At 46.6% G+C, this 24,416-nt stretch overlaps 2 protein-coding genes across 3 annotated transcripts; one reads left to right on the top strand and one right to left on the bottom strand.

Annotated features, from left to right (window-relative positions):
• Positions 1–431: 431 nt before the first annotated feature.
• Positions 432–6,674, top strand: LOC104148921 (homeobox protein NANOG). Its single transcript, XM_009682286.2, has 4 exons — positions 432–612; positions 3,735–4,009; positions 5,114–5,203; positions 5,616–6,674. Exons 1-4 carry the CDS (start codon positions 432–434, stop codon positions 5,976–5,978), a joined length of 909 nt encoding a protein of 302 aa, XP_009680581.2. The 3' UTR covers positions 5,979–6,674.
• A 4,823-nt stretch (positions 6,675–11,497) lies between these two features.
• Positions 11,498–21,801, bottom strand: LOC104148935 (homeobox protein NANOG). Of its 2 annotated transcripts, XM_068955166.1 has the most exons (5): positions 21,725–21,801; positions 15,711–15,797; positions 14,821–15,089; positions 14,006–14,095; positions 11,498–13,529 (listed from the first exon to the last, which is right to left on the bottom strand). In XM_068955166.1, exons 2-5 carry the CDS (start codon positions 15,790–15,792, stop codon positions 13,113–13,115), a joined length of 858 nt encoding a protein of 285 aa, XP_068811267.1. In that variant the 5' UTR covers positions 15,793–15,797; positions 21,725–21,801; the 3' UTR covers positions 11,498–13,112. The 2 variants fall into 2 exon arrangements, with proteins under 2 accessions (XP_068811267.1, XP_068811259.1); XM_068955158.1 differs by lacking the exon at positions 21,725–21,801 and having other exon boundaries at positions 15,711–16,180.
• Between the last annotated feature and the right edge of the window lie 2,615 nt (positions 21,802–24,416).

The following is a 24,416-nucleotide window of genomic DNA, read 5'->3' on the forward strand; positions in this document are numbered from 1 at the left end:
CTCTCTTCTACAAGACATCCGTCCCTCATGAGACTATTTTATGGTATGAAGATTTGAGCTGAGCCCAAAGAAACAAACGGGAGAAGGTTTCTTGTGATTCTGGATCAGACCCCTGCTCTGGTGTGACTGAGGGACCTGCAGAATGGGAAGAATTTGGGGGACATTTTTTAGCCCTGATGCCATGTGCGGCTTCCCTCCTCCCCCCCCCCCCCCCCACCTCTGTCCCCACCCCACCAATCAGCCCTCTTTAACATGACAAAGAGCTTTGAGGAGCGAGTGATGGTGAATATTGCAGTCCCAGGCAGGGGATAGCTAGCTATAAAGGTATCTCCCTGTCTACGGTTCAGGCTGCCTGAGCTTGCTGGTAGGACGTGCCTGGAGCAGAGTGCCATCTATTGGAAGGTGGGGGAACCACCCCCACGTCTGCCCCCATGTGCGCACACTTGACTCTGCCCCCCTACCAGGCTTACCCTAGTGGGACTGGCATGGGGTACCTGGAGTTTTACTGGGACTCAGCAGGGGAGGCAGAGCATGGCCTCGGCTCAGCTGGGACAGCAAGAGCAGCCGGGGGCAGTCAGTTTCCAGAGGCAGGAGAGACGAGGCAGACTGCAGGTAAGGCATTTAAGTTAAGTTCTAGAGCTGATCTTTGGGATACCTATGTCCCTAGTTCAGTCACTCACTTAACAACCTTGGGCAAACATCTTTCTCTCTCCATGCTATGGTTTCGTCTCGTGTGAGCCAGGCAAAAAGCAATGTGATGGGTGAGGAAGATGGGTGATATTTGGCAGTCATAACACCTTTCTATGCAGCTTTTCTTTTGGTGGTTATAAGCTGGTTGTGTAAACTTCACCTGAGCTTGTGGGAGTCCAGGCACTGGGAGCTCCAGGCACTGTGCTTCAGGCTGAAACACAGTGTAACAATATGGCCTCACAGAAGTTCATGGTTGTCAGGGCACGTATATCTGGGCCTCCCTTTGGCCAAATGTTGTCACATGTGCCTAAAGAGGAACAAACCCAAGGGTAATTCTGCTCTGGACTTCCCTTAGCCCCCTACAGAGCTCTGCGTGGCCTTTATGTGCTCATTAAACCTGTTTTTTGCCAAGTCATGCTCTGAATCACTGTTCCAGGAAACCTGTTTGCTCCCTTTGAATCCAGTGTTCCTCTCTACTTCTTTCAGTCTGTCTCTGTTTCCCTCTCCTTTCCTTGGATCTGTCTTCCCTGCCTTTTCCTCACTGCAAAAAGTCCTAGGCTTTTTCTGCTCTTTGCATTCCTTTCCCATTTCAATGAGTGGCAATAGAATAGCTAATGAAAGTAGCTCTTCATTCAGTCCCATTGTATGGCCTGCAGGGTCACTTTCTGAGTGCCTATTTCAAACTATCACTGCTGTAGAGAGCTACAGGCTTGACCAGAGGGACTAGTGGCTACTTGGGACACGGCTACTTGCCACATATGTATTTTGGACAAATGCTTAGGTTCTTTACATGCTGCCTGCACCATAAAGACATCAGGTAGACTGATTCCTTGATGCCCCAGACAGGCATCAGATACGCCTGCTTAAAAACAGGCTTCTAACACTTTCCTTCAGTGCCGTTTTCTTCAGGGAGAGCCTGGTCATGGGAATAAAGGCCTACTACTTATTACCTTCATTTAAAGGCTGGTGGGAGCTGGATCTGACTTAGGTTTTCATATTTCTGTCTGTTCCACCAATGTCTGTGTTTCTTGCTTCCTCTTTCCTTCACTCTCTTCTCAAGGGAGAGAGCATCTTTGGCCAGCTTTGTGGGGGCACTTGAGCTGTGGAGGGAGGGGTTTTGAATGATGGACTGAGCAGGGACATGTGGAAGTTTTAGCTGAATATTGTTGTGCTGTTGTTCCTATCAGCATATAGGAACCCATACTTTCCAAGCTCTTATTCTCAGTGTGCTCATTTTCTACCTACAAAGTTTTTTTCTGCACAGCCTGCCAGAGCCAAGCATCCTGTGGTCAGCACATGAAATTCTAGTTATGCAGTTCCCAGATGTTCAGCTTCCTCTCAGACTCTGGGGTTTTCCCCCAATGTACATACTACCTTAGGCACATGCACCTCTTCTCTTTACAGTTCATTTCTCCTTGTAGCCAGAAATACTTTGTAATTCTCATGGCTCTGCTCCCCAGCACCAGCAACCTGCCCCCCTACACACTTGTCTCTCCACACAGCTCGTGCTGCATGCTATCACTTCTTAGGGTTAGAAAATAGCTGAGAGGAGGCCTGTAAAACAGAAGCAGCCACCCTGAGAGTGGGAGGCACCATAAAGAGAGCTTGTGCCTCTGCCAGGATGACAACAGGGAAAAAAGTACCACAGACGTAGCCTTACAGCCTTCTGAGGCCCAGAACACCTCAAGGCTTTTGGGTGATTCCTTAGTAATTTCTTAGCTGACGATAGAAGAAGAAAAGGTTTGGGAGAGTGAGCAGGGAGCCTATTCCTCAGGAGGGCATCAGTACTCTGTATTGGGCATGTGTTTGGGGGGGTTGAGGAGGGTGTTTCTGTGGGCTTCTGAGTCACAGGCCTCAAGGGGATGAAGAAGGAGTTTGGGAGCTGATGGGCTCAATATTCAGAAGGTGTGTATCTAAATGGCACTGCCCATGCACTGCACCCATCTCTCTCCTGAAATGTTGGTAGGAGGAGAGGGGATGAACCATGCAGAAGGGTTTCCAGAGGAAGAAGGCATGGGCAGATTTGGCAGTGCAGGTGTGGGGAGGGGGATATTGGAATCCCAATCCTGCAACAAGGACTGCCCTGAGAAGGTTTCAAGACTCTCATAGACCCCAGCACCCAGGCACCTGACAAGGGTAGTGGGGTAATCTCTCTTGTTAGCATTTTTCTATTCAAAAAGCTTAAATGGCTTTGCATCTGAGGAGCTTTTGTCTGGACCAGTGGCCCAGATTGTTTAGGAAGTTTTTCCTTTAGATCTTTATCTCACCTTTGTCCTTCAGAGACCCCCTTAGGATATGTACCAGGACAAATGAGAAGGGGCCTGGACAGCTTCCTCTGCACTCTTGAATTTTGTGCCCCATGTCCCTAATACATTATCACTGAGTCTTCTCACCTCTCTCACGTAACCACCTTTTCTGTCTCCCTTCCCAACTTCATGTCCAATCTCTCTGCTTTGTTTTCTTGCTAAAAGCTTTCCTCAGCCTAATAGGTCACTCCATCTATATATGTTTCCAGCAGTGAGACGGTCTGTTGGTGAGAGCCACAGGCAAAAAGGAGTGAGCCAATATGGAGATTGCTTTGCCATTTTCTATCAAGTGCCTTGAGATGCTTGGGCAGACAATACTGGGGAGCCAAGCTACCAACTCAGGGCTATGCTTTCAGTCATGGCTAGGCCTCTTCACACCACATCAGACTGGGCCCAAAATATTACCAGGGCCTTTTGAAGGAGGATATGCAGGATAGTAACACTGTGAGTCAATGATGTGCATCACTCTCCCCTCTATGCCCTAACTTCTCCACATGTCAAAATGGAACCAGGGTCATCCTGGAGGCCTAAGCTAGAAAGCTGCCCATTGTCAGTGGATTTGTCAGTGCTCACAGCTCCATGCGAGTAGTAGGGATACACAGGCCTTTGCTTCACTCATGGCTTTTGTTCCGTAGACAAGGAGCTCTGATCTCATCCCACAGCAGGCAGGGAGCATACTCATACCTGTACAGCTGTTCATTATGTCTTGTACCTTTTCCTGTATCTTCTTATTTCTAGAAGTATCTCCAGGTTCTTCCAGTTCTGGGAATTTCAGCCAGTTCACACCAGATTCAGCCACCAGTCCACATTCGGCATCCTCATCCCCACAGCCTACTGCTAAGTCTCAGAAGGGTGGAGAAGCTGGCACAGCGGGGGTGAAGAAGGCCAAGAGCCGCACAGCTTTCTCCAAGGAGCAGCTGCAAACCCTGCACCAGCGGTTCCAGAGCCAGAAGTACCTCAGCCCCCAGCAGATCCGGGAGCTAGCTGCTGCCCTTGGGCTCACCTACAAACAGGTAAACATGGACACTGATCCATGGCATATCTGTCAAAAGAATGACTGAATGATCACATAAGACAGTGACAGGATGGAAAGATGAGTCTCCAGTACAGGGTAGAGGCAAAAGTGCCAGCTGACAGTAGCTCTTCCCCAATTCATACCCAGAGATCGGAAGCACTCTGAGGGACAGGAGAGTCAGTGGCACATGACTGGGGCCTCTTGAGCCCCCAGTGAGATGGTGGTTAAAGGGATTGTTGCTGACATTTGCAGTAGTATTGCAAATAGAGTGGTGTGTATGTGGTTTGTGGGAATGACCCATACCTTGGGCTTGGCATCCCATTGCAGACTTTCTCCAGGCACTGGTGAGCTTCATGCCAGAGCCTGGCATGCACCAGTTCTCCTACTCCCAGAGTTTTCTGCCTGAAACATGTTGCACAAGCACTTGCAGTTGCAACTCCAAAATCTATCTGGAATTTGGATATCAGAGCTGAGCATGATGGCCTGGGCACCCCTGGATGTCCTGGGACTAAAGTAGTTGTTTATGCATTGTACGTGCATACATACACACCCACACACTGAACTGGCTCTGTTAGGAGCAAGGCCGGCAGGACAATTTGCTATTTCCTTCAGTCAACATTCCTGCAACAGCTGCTCTCACAGTGCAGACACAGCCCTGGGGGGAAAATGGCTCTGGAATTCACCTTAGCAAGGAGGTTTGAATTTGGGAACTGCTGGATACAAGAAACAAGCCTTTCCCTTTTGTACCCACATGCACACACTGGTTCCCCTGCAGAAACAGCGTCTCAGAAGTTTGCCTGTAGTCCAGAGGTCTTGCAGGGACCTGGGTGGGTCTAATTTACACCAGTCATCGCCATGACTCTAATGAATACGTAAGTCACAACAATAACTTTCATGTGGACATAATGTCGTGCCCTTGGCATAATGACCTCTCCCCTTGGCAGTATCCCCAGGTAACTCTTACAGGGTTATCTACTGCTCCCTGTATATTTATGCCATCTGGTCACTCTCTCCTGATTCTCTATGGCTTGTGAGTCAGAGATAACATTTGTTATTCCCTCTCCTTTGCTCATGTTTGCTCTGCTCTCACCTCCTCACACAGGTAAAGACCTGGTTCCAGAACCGGAGGATGAAGCTGAAAAGGTGCCAGAAGCATAGCTTATGGATGGAACGGGCCCAATGCCTCACACAGGTAAGAATATAGCACATGGCTTGACATAGTCCTTCTGTCTAGGCAGAGAAGTCCTGTAGTACATTCCCTCCACTGAGGCAACTTAACTATACAAGTGTCAGCTTATCCTGCCTTCTGGTTTCATCAGCACAGGGACACAGATATGTCATTGACTCTCCATGTTGTGCAGGTGGCTTAGCAATGGATTGACTATGCCACTTAAATTAAACGGTTCCAGGGAAAACCTGTATTCCTTATGTAATGTGTCCTACTGAGCTATGGGGATGGATAGAGTTCTCCTTGCCCTTCCATCCCATTGTTGCTAATTAAGACACAATATGAAAAGAGAAGAAATAGAGCCCCAGTATGTTTCAGGTTGTGGGCACCAGTGCAGAAGCTGTGTGTTTTGATTCACTCTGTCTTTCCCTTTCAGAATGGCTTCCAGCCAAGTACTTACCTGGACGTGCACCCCAAATTCCACCAGGGCTACTCGATCACAGGAGCCAGCAACATCCAAACCATGCCTTCCCCCCTTCAGCATTATGGTGCAGGGCAGAACGTTTGTACCATCATGACCAACGAGGATGGGGGAATGTTTGGCAAGGGCGGGAGTACCTGCAGTGTCCAGCAGACAGTGGGCTTCATTGCCCAGCACAAAGTAGACTTTTATCACAGCTATCCTGGAAGTGTGGAATATCCTGGCACAAAGACAGGTGATGGCTATAACTTTCACCACCTGGCCCCCGTGGGGGAACCTTTCCCAACCACTGCTGGTCACCATTTCTATCATTCCTAAATACTGTGGATGTGAGGGGCTTGGGCAGCTGGGAATCAAATCTTATTCTTCTCTCTCCATTATTTATGTGTTCTCTGACTCAGGGGCATCACACACCCCTCCTTCTTTATTGGCACGTACAACCAAGTTCTCCTACAGCAAGACCCAAGATCTGGCTAACTAGGTTATCCTGTAGCTCTTCTAAATTATGGGCCTGATAACTTGTCTCAGAGTAGGCACAGATTCCTTTAAGAATCTCATCTGTATGTATTGCTGTAGAGCTGTGTGTATGTGTATGTGTGTAAATATATGTGTGTGTGTGTGTGTATGTACACATACACACGTGCGCGCGCGCGCACACACACACACACACACACACACACACACACACACACACACATATATATATTTTATATATACTTATAAACCATGAAGATGTAAGGCGAGGTGCTGGTCACGTATCTTTCACTGAACCTGGAGAAGTTATTGTCACATGCCAGGCATCCATCTGATGAAGCCACAAAGTATGGAACTGATGTAGAGCCTACTAAAGGAAATGTGACAAGCAGCTTTTGGGAAGGCTTGTGAGATGATCTTATAAGGAACAAAATGACAAATGGGGTCTTTCTTCTAGGCTGTATCTTTCTATGTCTCCCCTTGACAAAAACTGAAAGTGCATTTAATTTGGCAAACAATAAATTTTTTTTTCATTTGAATTATGTATTTTTCTGTATGTTTTTTCACTGTAACAAGGCATTGCAACATGAAACCCAGATGAAAAGTAAATAAGCGTAGCAACCATATTCCGCTGTTATTACTGATTTGATTCTGAAACTATGGACAGAGATTTTTCTGTTATCTGTGGATCAGCTTCACTACTCTTGATAATATCGTCAGATATCTAGTGTCAAAGGACCAGAGGCAGTAACTACCACCTTAATAATCTCTTCTAACTATCAATATTTAATACTAGGACCAGGCTAAAACACAGATATATCAGCATTTCTAGACTTAATATTATTTAGGTGTTTAACTACGCAAAAATAGATATGTGTATCTAAGTATATTAATTGGGCCCCAGTTCCCTCGGTCATGGGGTTTGTATCAAACTCTTTAATGATGTCAATTACTTTTTTTTAATGTAATGAAGCAGCTCTCATGGTTAAAAAAATGGGTATAAGATGAAGGCAACTGATGCAGGGTATGTCTGAGACTGGAGAAATAAGAGGTATCAGTGTTATACTGCTAAAGCCATTTACTCTTCCATATGTACTACTGCTGTTCCATCCCACCCCTCATGCAGCCACTATGTGCCTCTTTGTTTGTACAGCTATGCTGTTTATAGAGCTGTACTGTAAAAATTGGATAGTTAGTATGATTTGAGGAAAAAAATAAGGCTTTTTGGAAGGGTAATTTCTAAGTCAGATCATTTTGGAGATCCATTTTAAAGCACAGGTACGCAAACACTTGTCCTAGTCCCAGTAACTGCCTAATGTTTTTGCGACCACTGCCCCATCAGAGGGTGGGGATCCATGTAATTAGCTTAACTAAAAAGCACCCTTAAGATCCTGATTAACATCAGAAGGTGGACTACAATAGCAGCAATTACCAGGGTCCTCACATGAGCGTGAGGGGGACGGTTTTCAACTCTTTTTGGAGCCAACCTGCTGGTACTAACATTATTATGATATAATAATCCTTCCTATCCATGGGAGGATAAGCCTTCCATGCCATCCCATCAAAGGCTGTTGCAGGTGGAAGACATTGAGACTGGTGAGCAAGGAACCTTACATTCATACTTTTCTGGAAAGGAGTCACCTGCCACACCCTATTTCCTCAGGAATGCTTTGGGACAGGTAGGATCTTGGTGTGATGCCTCTGGGGCTGGCTTGCAGAGGGATGCTAGCTGTAACAGTGAGAGCTGCAATAACCACACTACTGACCTTCAGCAAAACTATACTAACACTGCAGATTCTTACAGTTTCCTCAGAAGCCCCGTAAAATATTTTTTCCTAGGGATCGTCATTCAAGAACAGAACTTATGGCCATAGATGGCTCTGGAGACCAAAAACCTGAAGCAATTCAAACAGGCAAGTAAGCAACTTCCAGGAAAGGAGCACACTGAGGTCTGCCTGTATTAGGAGCTGCATTCCCACCATTCTGTGTAACAATAGAGGGAATGCAGCTCCTGATACAAGCAGTCTCTTTGCCACAGGCAGCCAGAGAGGGGGACACAAGATTTGCTTTCTTTTCTGGTCTTTCCCCAGTATCTAGCAGAGGCTTGGATGGACCTTGGGGCTCACCCAAGGCAACAGTTCTGATGTTCTGTTTTTTAAGAGATTCACTGATTTGGATAAAGCCCAGCTGCTAGAGACACACCCTGCATGTGCGCAGCACAATTTCTGTTAACAATGAGAAATTTCTTCCAGACCTTAGAGTTACAGAAAGGGTCTACAAATATGACCTTGTGGTGCTCTTAAAAATTCAGGACAACATGAAAACAAAATGGTCTTTACAGGAAAAAAAAAGGACTTTTTTTTTCTTCTAATGCCAGTGCCATCAATTGGGGTCCCTCATGCCTTTTGACTGTTCAGTATCAACAAAGACACTATTAGCCACTGAGGGTGGGCCAAGCAGGAGATGTGTGGCAATGCTTTACTGAAAATTTCCAAAGCTCTGTTAGCTCAGCCTTTGAGTCATGCAGTGTAGTTAGATGACTAAATATAACATTTACAAATGCCTCTAGGGGAGAACCTATTCAAGTAAAGATCACATCTTTAATCTGCACTGGAGAGACAACTGGAGCTGTGGGCCCTTGCTCATGGACCACTCAGAAGAAGCGTGTAGCTTGTAAAACAGTGCTGCAGGCCACACTGAGAGCAAGGAATGAAGTTGCTTGCACCACACAACTCGCTTGGTATTTTGCCCATGGGACAACAAAGGCTGGGACCCAGTAACCTAGAGAATAAAACTTGGTCTATATAGACAGTTTTTACTAGCTCCTCCTTGTTCGTTTTGGATGGGATTTGTTGCACTACTTGGAACTACACCTGCAGCATTAACAAACTATAATGTTGATGCAGCAGAGATATCATAAAAGTATGGTTTATTCCTACACATTACAAAATATATAAAAAGCTTCATACCAGCCTAAGGCTGGAGCTTTACCTAAAAAGATTTGCTGGTAAGGTAAATCATGTTTGTAGTGTGCAGAAATCACCGTCTTACACAGCAAAGCAAGCAGCAGCCCTAGCAGAGGTTAATGTATCCCAGCAAAAAAAGGCCTTTGTCGACATGCACTTACTTCCTTCAAGGAAATGATATAAGCCATCTTGGCTATATAAGTCTTGTGGGATTAGTTGTCGCCACCAGTTTTGGTAATAGTGCTGTGATTACCTGCATTGCTGTTTCACACATTGAGGTGACTCAGGCACGTCAAGATAACAGAGAAGCACGCCAGCAGTGCGAATGGGCTAAGTCCTGCTTCATTCCATAGCTGCTAGAAACCCTTCCTGACATACTAGTAGTCCTTCCCAGACCACTTGACAAAATTCCAACAGCCACTTTGCATGCTCCCTTGGGCTCTACAATTACATGTTCTTGTCAAACCTGCATGCACACAGGGCTGAACAATCCAGCGGAGTAATGTAGCCATGCAGGAACATTCCACTACTGCAGAATGCTCCCATAGTAGAGGCAGTAACAGAAACTATTGTAAACCTTCTCCTACAGCATGTAGGACAAGGTCTCTCAATCCCAGGGCTATATTGGCAACAATATCTCTTTTGAGAGGAGGACATCTTCCAGTAGAGCTCTGGATACCTACACTCTCACCTCCTCACCCTAGCAGCAGAAACACGGAAGAGAAACATGCCCAACCAAACACAAATAATCTCTAGCAAGCATCTCTACAATCTTTCTGTAAAGATCTGTGCTTCCTGTATGTTTCTTTAGAGCTTACATTTGCATTTAAAAAAAAAAGCGAAGAGGAAGAGGTTAAAAAAAAAAAGTGGAAGCTATTCATTTTAGAGCTGGGACTCAAGGCTTTGGTAGCTAGGACTTCTATAGGTGTATGGTTCATCTTTGTTTTTTTGATCAGCGTTAACTGTTTGTATTAACACCGCTGCTAGAGCAGAATCCACAATTCAGCCAACCTGATGCTGGAACGCAAGACTCAGCCAGGATGAGAAAGAATCTTTGTTTTGCAATAAAGGAAGTAGTGTGGACCTGGCCTTTTCCCATTTGCAGGCCAGAAAACTTTTTCTAGTTCAAGATTTGCAGCCTATGCATAGACACCTTAGACTTCCTCCTCCTCCAAAGGCTCAGCCTCCCACTCCCTCATCTTCCTACACATATTCAGCTTCATCCCTTGGAAGCACAAAGCATGACAGTACCGCAAAAAGAAAGAGGACATGCTTTGGCATAGCTGAGGTAAGTAATGCACCCATACAAGCTGGTTCTGTACAGTAAAAGACTGGCAGTTTGAAGCTGAGCAGTCAGCTGTCAGTTTAGCTATCTGTGCTCAGGGGGAGTCCATATGCCTATTGACCTACACTTTCAGGCCAGATGAAAAGCTTTGGTTGTGTACCGTGGTTTAAGGAACCTAGGATTAAGTAATAGACTCTTTTTACCAGTTGAAACTATGGCCTTTAATAGGAGCTTAGCTATGCTGACACAATAGCATTGGAGTTTGAATATGGACCACTGCTTAGTTTCCATGAACAGCAGTACTAATGGAACATCCATTGAGGGCTGCAAATGCATTACATAGGTTTTCAAACTAATAGGTACCCAAGGAAACAAGGGTCATTAGCCAGCCAAAACTCCCTGAGTAGAAAGGGGGATTGGTGGGTCTCCAAGACAGTTGGTGGCTGCTGATGCTATGCTCCAGCCCTAATGTGAATACCTTCTATGTTTCAGTGCCTTTTAAGTATTGCTTAACTGTTAAGTGCAAAGAAACACAGTCTTGGGACAAAGCAAGGAAGCACATTTGTTCCAATGCAGGAGATAACTGAGTTATCCTGTCATTTGGCTCTACATACAAACAGCTGCTGCTATTTGAGGTGCAGTAGGGTAGTACAGGAATCCCCCACAGGGCTGCAATTTCATATGACACAGGACTTCTAGAGCATCTATGACCTTCTGGAGCAGCAGCAGGTGGCTAAACAATCTCAAAAGATGCTTTTGTCAGGCTCTAAACTAAGTACCCCTCTTGGACTCAAAACCATGGTTTTGAAGCATTACAGCTCACAGCTCAATACAGGCATTTTACAGGGTTGTACATCACTGCAATCCAGCAGCTCAGTTGCCTAGCCTTGGAGCACATAGCATTAGGGAGAGCCCCTGCATATCAAAGACAAGACTGATGGAAGTCTATCAACCACTCCCTTTAGACAGCTGCTTGATCATGCCTCTTCTGGGAGGAGCACAACAGGGTTCAGTTTCCCCCCTTCTTCAGTATAATCCTAAACTTCTGCAGAATAACCATTCCCTTGAAAGCCTTTTCTGATGAAAAATGCAAGCCAGCCACACTACTATTTCAGCATTAAAATAGTCATTTATTTTCAATTCGGACAAGATTATAAAAGCATTAGGCAGAAACAAAGTAATAAAAAACCACATACACAAAGGATCAAAATCACTGCAAGAAAATATGTTAAGAAAAATGATTCTAGAGCAACAGTAAACTTATCTCCTTTGCAGTCGAAGTTCAACTATAACACAGAATTGCAGTAAGAATTGTGCATTAACAACAAAGCCGCCCTACCACAGAACTATTTACACTTTCACCACCTCATACCATTATTGACAGCTCACACAATCATTTTATATTCTTGGGCAGTGGCAGACTGCACTCTGCAGTTCCACATCCCATTAAGAAGTCAGTTTCACACACAAGTTGGAGCAGACTTCCAGTTTCCCCAATACTGGCAGGGATGATTCAGTTCTCCAAAAAAAATGTTTTTCCTCATTCTGTCCAAATAGGTTTCTCTAAGCTTCTCACCTTCCCCAGAACTTGCATAGTGATGTCTGATGGTTTAGCCAGTGCCCTTTTCAATAGAAGGGCATACAAGAGACTCAACTAAGTCCCAGGGAAGGGATGAAAAATCTTACTAGCTTACACGCTGCTCCCCTCTACCACAGGGAAAGCTGCATTCTAGTGGTGCTGTGTTTGTGAAGTGCTAGGGGACCTTCATGTACCGATATGCAAACTGTTCTCACCACTCAAAGAATGGCTACACACAGCCACTCCTCACACTTCCAACAAGAGCACTTTAGGATACCCTCTCCTGCAAACTGCAGGAGGGGACAAGCCAACCCTGTCAGCAGACAGATGTTGAAGGGGGAAGATCTAAACTGTGTGAGGACAAATCCAGAAACATCATCCTGAATAAGCCAACAGGTACAAAGAAGTTAACAGCTTTGGGTACCACAGAGAAAGTTTTTATGTCAAATACGGGCCTTTCTCTCACTTTTCTTTCTTGTGCTCCTTCCCTCCCCTCAGTTGCCTCATTTACACAGGAAGGCAGCAGGCCAAGGGCAGGTAGGCACTGACTCCACTAGAAGGAGGAGCTAGGATTAACTTTGGATCAAGTTATCTGAGATAAGATGATCTCATTTAGCTCTTCAGTGAGGGAGGAGAGGATCCAGATGAAGAACTTACCAGCAGTTGACTGAAGTCGCAACAGAAATAAACAAGACAGCAGGGAAGATTCTGGGCTACAATAGGGCATTTCTAGCAGAAATATGCTGAAGCGCAGAGGAATTCTTTTCCAGCAAAGCTCTGCTGCAAGACACACAAGGCAAGGATCGGAGAATCAGCAGGCAGCAGAGGAAGGTGGGTCTTGGACAGTGGACATGAACCTTTTCCACCTCTGCTGCTTCTTGCTGTGGCATTGTACATTCTCCTCCATTAATAGTTTTACGTACCCAAACATAAGCCACCCTTGCCAGGGGTTAGCTATGCACAGCCAGATGCTTTTAATCAGAAAAGGAGCCCAAGGCAGCAGGGTGTGTGCCTCAATGAATAGAACAGGAGTTAGGGATGAAAGCAGGGGGAGGGGGAAGAAGAGAAAGGAATCAGAACTAGATCTCTGGATCAAGACCCTAGGAATTAATGAGAAAGCACTGTGAAGGGAGAAAGAATACTTGGGCCTAAGACTCATAACCATTCTGGGTTCCCAGGGGATGCCAAGGGGCCTGGTACTGATGTCGTACAGGAGAGCCTGAGAACTGTGTGATGCTGTCAGAGGTGCTCTGGAAGCTGTAGGTCTCATCTGACTCCAGGCTGGCATAATCCACATTGTTAGGGTAGCCATGATAGAAGTTCATCTGCTGGCTTAATAAACCCATGGCTTGCTGAGTATTGCTGCTTGTCCCACCTTTCCCAAAGTACCCATCATCCTCCACAGCCATGAACGGGTACAGGCCCTGCCCATTCCCATATGTCTGGCCACTGCTGTAAGCCTGGTGGACGCTGGCCACAGCCTGAAGGTTTCTGCTGGCACCAACAGGAAAGCCCTGGTGAAATGTAGGGGTCATATCCAGGTATGCAGCCTGATGAAACCCATTCTGGGAGAGAGAGAGAAGGATGTTCAGTAACAAAGAACACCACACCAATGGAGTCCATTCTTTTGGACACATTCCTGTTCCCCCTCCCCCTCTAAAAAATGGAAACAATAGAATCTATTTTGTACTGGTTGTCCTCACTGTAGACTAGTAATAGTGATTTAAGAACTTGTTCATCTCTGCTAATTCCTAGTCCAACATGTCTGTGAGCACTGTGCTAGGTAGAAAGGCACCAGGAATAACTAAATAGCCAAGAGAGCCAGCAAGGCTTTCTATCTGGTTTTAACTAGGAAGTAAATGGACCAGTAACAAAAAAGCCATTTTAATTGCCAGGCTAGGCTTAAAACAACACTGCCCTAAGCCTTTTTGAGAAATACAGAAATATGGAGTCCTGAACATTAAGAATTAGCATGTTGGACATGGCACACTTCTCACTGCATAGAAGAGCCCTGCTAACTGTTGGGAAGAAATTCTCTCACCTGTGGTAGATATGTCCCTTTTTCCACCCATTGACTCTCCTTCTGGCAGCGTTTAAACTTCATCCGTTGGTTCTGAAACCATGTTTTCACCTAGAAAAGTGATGAGGGGGGAAAAGAACATAGGGCATTACAAATTCTTTCTTACTAAAAAACTTACCTTAAAGATGTTTTGCCTACTGTTACAATACCGTTACTGCTTGGCTCTTAATACCATACACAACATCATGCAGCAGACACAGGTAGCAGTAGAATCACAGAGCCGAGACAAAGACTAACATTCTTATTGCTCAGGTCACCATGGAATCTTTCATCACTCATCAAAAGCAGCTCGGTATAGCACTGAGGTATTGCTGCTGTACAAGATCAGTGCTGACTCAGGAATGAGTCACTCCCTCTGAGTCATACACCAGTTGCTGTGGCTCTTTCTAGGGAAGAGAGGCAGGGTGCCACTCTGATTTAGAAAGGCAACAGGTCTATAGCAGTGCAAGTATCTATCCTTTCATGTTTATCAGATAACATACATCCATACAGAATAGTAACTTGACTTACTCTGCACATAGCCCTGCTCTTGTATGTACTCTCAAACACCTGCACAGCAAATAGTGCTGGAATCAACATAAGAGGAAGACTGAGTCATAACTTTTCACACCCGCTGCTCTCTCACGTAAGCAATGGCATAAATAAGTCAACGAGAAACCATCCCTCCAGGGTCTAAGGAAAAACAAAAAGCAAACAAAATAACCCCACGCCACCCTGTGCTGCAAGATCACTTCAGACCAGGGATGCAACTCAGCTGCTTGGAGCAAGATGTTCACCTGTTTGTAAGTGAGCCCCAGGGCTGAGCCTAGCTCCCGGATCTGCTGGGGGCTGAGATACTTCTGGCTCTGGAACCGCTGGTGCAGGGTTTGCAGCTGCTCCTGGGAGAAAGCTGTTCGGCTCTTGGCTTTCTTCACCCCACCCTCAACTTCCTCCTTGACCTTCTGGGAAGAGGGGTGTGGAGATGGGTCTTCTGTGGTTGGGCTTGTGGCAGAGTCTGGGGTGTACTGAATGAGGGTCCCAGAGCTGGAGGAAGCTGGAGAGATGTCTGAGGAGAAAGGAAATGAGTGAGCAGAGTCAGATAGAGGAGTCCTACCCCCCCCCCCCCAAAAAAAAAAAAGCCTGCTTTCACATGAGGATTTAGCATTCCAGGTGCCATGAGAATGTGCACAGGCTTTACAGCTGTAGGCATCCTGACTCAAGAACTTTGCTGAGTGTCTGCACACACGCATCCCTACAGGGGAAGGGGAGCAGAGACACCCGCAGATGCCCCTCTGCGAGGGGGTCTTGCATTCCTCCCTATTTCACCCACACACAGATGCCACGCTGGGCCCTGCAGAAGGGGCCCGACAGCCCCCCCGGCCCGCTCCCAGCCAGGGGACGGCTAAAGCCCCAGTAGCCCCGGCCATCAACACCCTTGCAGCGGGCGGCTCTCAGGAGCAGGAGCTGGAGGAGACCCGCGGCCTGCCGTCGGGGCAGGGACCCACCGGCAGGCAGCGCACAGGCATCGCCCCCTCCGTCCTGACACCCGGCATAGCCGAGGAGCTCGCCGGCCCCATGTCCAGCTGAGCTGTTGCCTCGGCCTCTTGCCCCCCGGCCCAGCACCACCCTCTCCCGGCCGAAAGGGCCCGACTCGCTTCCCCGAGGGTCAGCAGGCCAGGGCGCCTACCTGGGTGGTGAGGGGTCTTCTCTGCCGCAGAGAAGGGAAGGGTGTCCGCCGCCGGGGCCTCCTCCACCGGCGCACTGTCCATGCTGCCTGGAGAGGGCCAGTAATAGTCTCCATACCTTACCGCGCCGGGGTAGGGCGGGTAGGGTGGCAGGGCCAGGTGGGCGCTCATGGCCGGGAGCCCCCAGCCCTGAGGAGGTGGCGGCGAGCTGGCAAGCGACGCGCCTGCGGCAGGTAGCCCGCATGCAGATACTCCATTAGCCGGAGGTGAGGGGGATGCTTTATGTCCTCCCCAGCCTGGCCATGGTTAGAAGGGATTGTCATGGCCATTGTCATGTTAAAAGTCAGTTGATTGGAGGGGAGGGGCTCTGGGGTATTCAGGCAGTGGGGGAGGGCTGGGACACCAGGACCAGCTTCCCAGCTTGGCTTGTGGTGCCGTGATGGAGCTCAGGCCATTGCTGTGGGCACATCCCTCCCTGCTCGGGGGGTGGGGGAGGGAAGAGCCTTGTTGTCACCTCAGGGCAAAGGCCTAAGCAGAGCTGTCTGGTGAGCTTGGACAGGGCCAGGCAGACACCCCCCACCCCCTCCAAGTTTAACACTCTTCCTCTTCACCTCCACCTCCTCACCGCTCCCCACCCAAATGCAAAGAATAGAGGGGAACCCAAAGGCCCCCCCCTGCCCTCGGGGCATGCAAAGACTATGCCTGTCTGCATTGCAGATCGCAACCATCATTGCGAACAGATAAGCACTCCACAGCACTCCACCTCCTCACAAGTGAATATGGACTCAGAGCCGGGGGGGGGGGGGGGGGGAGGAGTACAGCACTCCAGAGAAGTGTCTGTGTTGCAGGGAAAACGGCTCAAGAGAAAGACAAGTTGCTCTTTGAGTATCTTCTCTGGTGACTAGCCTGAGGTTGAGACAGACAGCAGGGCCAGAGTGAAATAACACTTCTCCTTTTCCAAGCTTTTTTCCCCTCAGTCATTTATTACATTTTTCTGGTTCTTAGAAGAAATAATAGCTTACAAAAATTTAGCTTTTTTGCTACGCACCAGGGGAAGGTAGGAATTACCTGGTCAGATTCTAAAGGAATCCAACTGCATAAGATAAACGTTTGAAGCCAGGGTTTACCATCCACTTAGGGAAGGAAGGAGAAAAAAAAAAAGCTGTTTCCTTTAAGGAAATTTGAAGTTTAATGGGAGGCTCTCATAGCCCAGGATTTACAAAACTTGGAAAATCACCTGGGAGAGGTAGAAAAGAAAACATATGACTCAGCAAGCATATTTTTCCCTCCCCACCCTCAGCTAGGAGGAAAAAATGACACAGGCACCTACCTGTATAGAAAAGGAAGGGGAGTAAGTACTAACTCTATTACCCTGTTAAAAAAAAAAAAATCTTCTGGAGACAGTAGAGACAAGCCTCCCTTCTGTCCATATATCTCCTCCTCCCCAGCTGAGTCATTATAGGAAATGAGCCCCAGCTGGTATCAGCTAGCCCCTTGGCCCACTTTCACCAGTGTACTGTATAAGCTCATAGCTGAAAGGTACCTTTGCAGTGCTGCTTACCTGGAGGGGCCTTGTTAGACCCACCTTTGATTATCCCCTCCCTTCCCCCCCCCCAAAGGTGACTTCATTTCTCAGTTAGAATCCAGACAGGAAGACAACTGGGAATGCAGGGGAAGGGATTATAAGTGGGTAAGATGGATAAAATACAGAGCCAGAGCCTTCACTTGCTTCTTGTCTCCATCCCTGTACTGGTTTGGTAGTGGTGTGTAAGCCTCAGGCCTGTCTACTCCCCCAGGACACTTCCCCTGCAGCCACGGCCTGGACAGCCCCAGCTTCCTCCAGGCTGTTTGCATGCTGTTCTGGGCTTAACGCACACACTAAAAGGGATCCCCTGCCAGATGTAAAAAACATTTGTAGAGTATGGAGGTGATGGCCATTAATCTGCATGGTCTGTACACTGACACGGCCTCCGAGGATACCTGTATGATGCCTATTTTGGTATTGTACAAGCTCATGAAAAATAGCCCATTGTAAAGACGGAGAAAAATATGAATATGCCAACACCAGGGCTGCAGGAATGCAAGACCAGGGGAGCTGCGTTTACAAACAAAAGCACCTGCATTTGATTCACATAGAAGAATGTCTCTTGGCAATGACAACTTAACGGGCTCTGGGCTCTGCACGCATCAGGCAAAATAATAAACACTCTTCTGATAATGTTAATTGACAAAGCCACCTAGCTGGAGACTGTGCCTCCCAACACCAAAAGACTCCACAAAGCATTCTCCCCTATCACACAGACTGCAGAACTGAGTCATCAGAGGTGACATGGTTTGCCTAGGGACACCCTGGGCAAAAGGATTAGCATTTTACAGCCGTAGTAACACTGCCTCCACCACCATATCCCCTCCCCTCACATTTTGCGTGTCCATAGTGGGGGAGTTATGTGGGGAAACGGTTTTGAAACACAGTGGAATTGCTCTTGGTGTATAATTTTGGTACTGATCAGTTTCCATCCCAGAGACAGCCTTGCTTTGCAGTCTGCATGAAAGTGATTGAATGTCCCCTCTATTTTTCCTTTTTTTAAATTTGTCTTTGTCTGCCTTTTAATTTTCTCACCTCACTTTTCTTCCATTCCCTTCCTTTTTATGCTTCACCCTGCTCCCAGTGCTTTTTTTCTTTTCTATATATCCACCTCCGCTGAGCACAATTTGCTCTCCTCTCCCCAACCATGCCTCTAATCAGGTCATCACACATATTTTTTAAAATGTTTTTATGTGAGAAAAAAAGACTTCAGTGAATGTATAAAATCATACCATCTAAAGTCAGAATTTATTTAGGAAAAGAAATCCTATTATTTCCCTCGAATAAATGATACATATAAAGATGTCTTGGGAAGGTAACTCCATAAAACATACAGGCACAGAGGATGCCATGAGAAGTGAGGTGTGGATACTTGAGATGCTCCCCAGGGTGCCGGGTCTGGACTCTCTGCCCTGTGGCACCATCAGCCTGCAAACTGGATATGCTGCCCATGGACGTCTAGAGCTGATGTGCTTTAAAAAATATCCACTGGCAATGATTTGTAGAGCAGATACAAGTATCCACTCATTCTGTTTCTCTTGCAACTATTTTCAGCTGGAATAGCTATCCAGTTCAGATCTAGTCTAGCCCCAAAGCAAATTTAGCTGTTCTTCCCAAGAAGGTCAAATAACACCAATTTGTTTTTCAACCCAAAGATGTGTGTCTCTTTCCCCTCTTACTATGGACTTTGCAGTTCTCAGTTCCTTAAGGGCCTGCTGCTGTGAAGCATTACTCAGGTGAGTAAGCGTATGTTGCCTCATTAAGTGTATGGAAGTGAATGGAATGACTCACTGGGATGAAGCATGTCCTAACGAACCCTTTCCATAGTCCTTCAACAGCAGGGATAAAAGATCAGCTTGAAAAGCACCCTTAGCCTCAGCACAGATAAGGCAGGACCACGGCTGGAAGATGTTTTCACCCAGAAAGTTGAGTTAGTGTCAGCAGGATTACCGCCTTCAGAGAGCTGAAGATCCAAACTTGCACTGAAGTGGTATAACCAGATGAGTTTACAGAGGCTGGAGCTGGGAAAGCACTGAGGCCAAATGATACTGTAAATCCAGCTCTGGAGCTTGTACCACTGGGTCAGAAATGCTATGGGTTCCTACCTCAGAACAATGCTAAACTCATTTTAATCAGCAGGGTAACATTGTACTGGTAAGGGCTACCTCAAATTTTACGTAGATTAGGTGCTGTTCTGACCTGCTCAGCTAGCTCAAAAATGGATTATCTGTGTTCTGGTGAATACTGTGACATGTCACAGAGTGTCTCTGTGTCATCCTTCTCAAGTTCATACTGCTCAGAGAGAGCTGGTAGGGTGAGGCTTGGTATTAGTGAACATGGAACCATGGTCTAGGCCCTGTTGCCGCTCAGAGGTTTCCCTGGGAGCCGTCATCCTCTGTCAGAGGTGTGTGTGGTAAGGGAGGGCATGCAGGATTTCTACCTGCCCCTTCTATTCTGTTGAGCTTGTCTGATTTTTCTTCCAAGCAGACATCTTTGATATTTGTCTATATTGAACTCCCTCAGGTTCAAATTAGGAAAACACTGTATTTCTGACCTGCAGCCCTCAGTTCTGACCTGCAGCCCTCAGTACTAGCCCAGCTCTTGGCTCCAGACAGCCTGCCCCCCTGTAGTTTGGTCACAGCTCACAGTCTGGACCTGAGAGGACATGTTTGTGGAAGGAAGGCAGTCAAGAAAGAATAACAAAAATTAGACTCTCATTCATATTAAAATACAGTTTTCCTTTCTCTTGAATCTTTAGGGGAGCAGGTCAGGAAAAGGACAAAGCTTCTCCCTCCCATTAACAACCAAGTCTCTCAATCACCTGAGAATTACAGGATGATGTGGCCCTTTGTTAGCAGTGGAGAGGCAGACTGTGACGGAGGAGTCACTGGCACAAAACTCAGTCCCTTCCTGCACAGGTAAGAAAAGCAGTGTCAAAAAACAGGTGGGCAGGAGGCTAATGAGCCTCAAACCCAGATTTCCAAGGTTTGATGGGTCCCTTCTTTCTTTACCAGCCCTTTCTTATATGCGTACCTGCCACACAGAATGCTGGAGTGCTATACTTGTATGTGCTCATCTCAGGAAGCACTTCCTACCAGTGCCCATCAACTGGAATATGGAATAGTCTCCCCAAGGGAAGACTTGTGAACAGCACGGATTGGAGTTAGGATTATGCAAAGCTCTGGGGAACAAGAAGAGGTTGTGCATCTTGGGTAAAACCTTCCATGTGGCCTCTCTGCTTGGATGCTTCCCTCTTCCCTTTAGCTACAGCGTGATACTTAAAGGCTCAATTTTATGTCCTTTTATTAAAAGCAAATGGCAGAGAGGTAGCTGGTTCAAATGCTTGCTTAGTTACAGTTTCTGCCATTTCCACTACCAGAAGGGAATAGCAGGTCCTGTGTAAAAAGGCCCTATGTAGCCTCAAAACATGTCACTACCCATACTCTTGTTCCAGAGGATGCTATGTAGCATGCAGTCTGACTTTTTTTTCCCCAAACACACTCTGCTTATGAACTTTGAAATGAAACAAGCACTTTTTCCTGGGGCTTCTTTGCTTTTCTCCCCTATTCTGATGGGGACAGTTTCCTAAAATTCACCAGTGGGAAAAGTCTATGCAAAATCCATACTGTCCAGAGCCTCCTGTTAGAATGGGGCACCAAAGTGGTAGCTAGATTGCATGTGTGGTTAAGTCTTTCTCAAGTTCCCTCCGCTGTGTATTGAGACCTATTTTCTTCCACTTCTGTCATCTAAGTGAGGCTGATACTATGTATTTCATCATTGTTAATGCATATCAGAACAGAACTAATGAAGATTACGTGCCAAGTGGATGACTGTAATTACATTTGTGCAGGTCATAAATAGGCACACGATCTGTGAGTAATTTTATGCTCCTAATACATCCCACTAACCAAGTTCTCCAGTTACCACATACTTTTCAGGCAAGTCATTGTGCCCATCCTGTGCCATCTGTTTTTTTAAGCCCCTGAAAATCTCCATACTTGTCCTCTTAAGAGCTGGTCCCCTGTGAAGTGGGTGTCTGATTACAGGGAAGGTGGGGAGGGGTATGGAAAGGATGCTTCTCTTTCAAATTTATCACAGTTTGGGACAGGAACACCCACACTGCCTGGCCCTTACCCCCACCTGCCCACCATCTCCTTTCCTCCAAGACTGGCTCTTGCACATGCATTCAAGAGTGATTAGCAAGTGTTAGAGCCTGAGGCTCCCTGGCTGGCACCTGCTCTCCATCTAAATGGTAGTCGGTGAAGCCCAGGGGCTGTGGAATGGGATCTGTAAGTGGATGTTGTCTGGGATTGACGGAAGAAAAAGATTTACCTGCTTTTGTCTAACAATATTTAGATGGCTGACTTGGCTGAGATAGAAAGATAAAGACACAAAGAAAGGAGGAACAGTCAGAGGCTGTAGCTTTTTTACCTGGATGTCATTTGTCCAGAAACTGAATCCAGCAAAGGGTGGAGACTGGGGATGGGTGGATGTACCATTGACATCAGCTAGTGGCATTAAGGTAAAAATTACTGGTGCTTCATCTCCTTTAGATTGTCCAGGGAGAGCCAGCTGAAATTAGACTGTGAAAACACACCTTTATGGGCAACAAAGAAGGAACCAAAGAGACTGTGTTATCAACTGGACTTTCCTGGATGCAAGGTCAGGAGAATACACAGAATCATACAGTGAAAGCAGTGCAGACCCCTAGACTCAGCTGTGACAACATAAAAATGCTTCCCCAGCATAGCTTAGTCATGAATAGGGAGGAGCAGGGCAGTTTCTTTATACCCATATAACTGTCTGTGCTGGGAATAGCATTTTGCTAAAAATTCCAGATCTAACCCCGGTAGTGTCCTCCATGCAAACTCTGGGGGTAAGACAGGCCTGAGAATACCTTCTCTTACCTTACTCACACTAAAGCTGCTTTAGTATAGTAGTTAACTGTCTAATAATAGTGTCAAAGCTCCTGCAGATGCAAAGTAACCTTGCAGAGTATCGCATGGTTTTGGTGCAAACATGCAGGTGTTGACTTGTGATCCAGGGGGGCCCTCTGAGCTGATACCACCCTCAGTTGTCTGTCTTCACTTACTGCACCTGCCAGACTTTCCCACCACCATGGCAGAAATGGTTGAGCAGGATGTATAGTTCATCTCTCTTTAGGCGCTGCGGTTCACGGACAGCACATTAATGCAAACCACTGAAGGTTTCAGTTTCTATCAGTACCCACCTGCTCAGTGAACCCATGTGCTCACCCCAGCTGGAAGTTTGATCTCTGATCTATCCACCAGCTGCACCCAGTGTGGGGACAGTGCAGCAGTGTGCCTTGCAGCCAGCACAAGCTATTGGAAAGCATGTTTCTCAGCACAGTTCAGTGATGAAGGCTTGCACTCCTGTTGTGTGGTTTGATGAGCAGATGATAGGTGTACACCAGTCACAGGATTCAACACCTGTCTCCAGCACGTGTCCTTCACATACTGGCATTCCATTGGCTTGATGGAATCACTTGGAGCACCTAAACCTGTCCCTGGCAGAGCTGAATGATGCAGTCATTGAAATGCTAGGGGCTAATGTCTGTCTGCATAACAGTAATCTGCTACAGCATCAGGAAACATGAGGAAGAAAAATTACTCAGAATCAGGCTGCTGTATATAACATCCCTTTTACAGCTTAATATCCTACCCTATGGAGAAACACATTAACCTCTAGTTTCAAACTGCTAGAAGCTAATGCAAAAGAGAGGGAATTTGGCCCAGTGGGCCAGGTGCTGACTTCTGCAACCTCTGTGTAACCAGGGAGAATTCCTCAGCAGGGATGGACTCCGGTCCCATGACAGTCAAAGACAGTTTCACATTGGCTTTAGAGGCACTGAGGTTTGATCTTTTTCTGTGCACATAACAGCGTAACTGAGTGCATAGTCTGATCCTTTATTTAAATGTGGCAATACATGCATTCCTGGACAAAGAACTGAAGTCAGACAATGAGAAAAAGAAGTGGGTAGCCTTAAATAGAGGGGAGGAAGGAGAGAAAGAGAACAGAAAACCTTTCTATTCTCTTCTTGCTAGGTTCTTAGATTGCCTTCATCATCATGGTATCCAAGCATTTTCCAGTGGAGCATTTGATGCCCTGACTCAGATCTGCCATGTGTGGTTTTTTGTCTCTCTCTCATCCTCTCCACAGGGAGAGAACTGCATGCGTTGTGGAGGATTTCACTTTTGTTTAGTTGGCTTGGCTTGGGGCTTGTTCATAACATGCTCACAGATGTTTGTTTGTATTTGAGGTATGTATTGAAAGAAGTGCACCTTCTACTTGGAAAACAAAGTAGTGAGATTGGGTAGGTTGTAGCATAATTTTACTATGACTCCGAGACAATTCTTTCTCCTGCTCAGGCTAGATTTTCACAGAAGTAGTGAGTTCCTTTGTATCTGTACAGTTGAACTGTTGATGTTCAATCAATGTTCAGAGCTTTGAGGAATCTCTGTATGTTGGGCTGAGGCCACATGGAAAAGACCATGACTGGGCAGTGAGTCTGGTGAGCAGGGGGACAATCTCGGTTAGAAAACAAGGGTCAGAGATAAAGAAAAGCAGGTCAACAGAGGAGGGGGATACTGTCCCCTGTCCTGTCCCTGTGTTGTGGCCAGTTGACTTTGGAGATGGACAATACTGCTAACACGTGTTAGGGGAACAGGGTTTCTCTTTGTGAACTTATTAGAAGAAGGATAACAAGGCCAGATGGTCTGATCCAGTATTATACGAAGTAGCATACTTACAATACAATCAATGTCCAAGATAACTGAGGGATCTCCTGCATGTGCTGGGTCTAGCACAAACTCATGTCCATCAACAGCCTCATTGCCAGGTAGCTTTCCATCTCAGGGAAAGACCTCACCTTTCCGCAGTGACCACTGTTCTAGCTAGCATGCATCCCCAAGCCAGTGCTTAATTCTCTGGCTTGGTTATGAATAATCATGGAATTTTGACAGTGCAAACTTATCAAGTTGGAAAGCCCAGATGAGGTACTGGGTAGATACTCGGATGGTGACCAGAAGGAATGGAGTCCAAACTGCTAGTGAATGCAAGGTAAAATGAATGCAAGGCAGGTCAGAGGCACAATAAAGGCACC

This window comes from Struthio camelus, chromosome 1 (assembly GCF_040807025.1).
Source record: "Struthio camelus isolate bStrCam1 chromosome 1, bStrCam1.hap1, whole genome shotgun sequence".
Taxonomy (NCBI): Eukaryota; Metazoa; Chordata; class Aves; order Struthioniformes; family Struthionidae; genus Struthio; species Struthio camelus.

Coding starts and splice junctions, on each gene's coding strand:
- LOC104148921 (XM_009682286.2), top strand. CDS start 432: ATGTGCGCACACTTGACTCTGCCCCCCTACCAGGCTTACCCTAGTGGG. Junction 4,010..5,113: donor TTGGGCTCACCTACAAACAG/GTAAACATGGAC, acceptor CTCCTCACACAG/GTAAAGACCTGGTTCCAGAA. Junction 5,204..5,615: donor GGGCCCAATGCCTCACACAG/GTAAGAATATAG, acceptor TTTCCCTTTCAG/AATGGCTTCCAGCCAAGTAC.
- LOC104148935 (XM_068955158.1), bottom strand. CDS start 15,879: ATGAGCGCCCACCTGGCCCTGCCACCCTACCCGCCCTACCCCGGCGCG. Junction 14,096..14,820: donor TGGGGCTCACTTACAAACAG/GTGAACATCTTG, acceptor TCACTTTTCTAG/GTGAAAACATGGTTTCAGAA. Junction 13,530..14,005: donor AAGGGACATATCTACCACAG/GTGAGAGAATTT, acceptor TCTCTCTCCCAG/AATGGGTTTCATCAGGCTGC.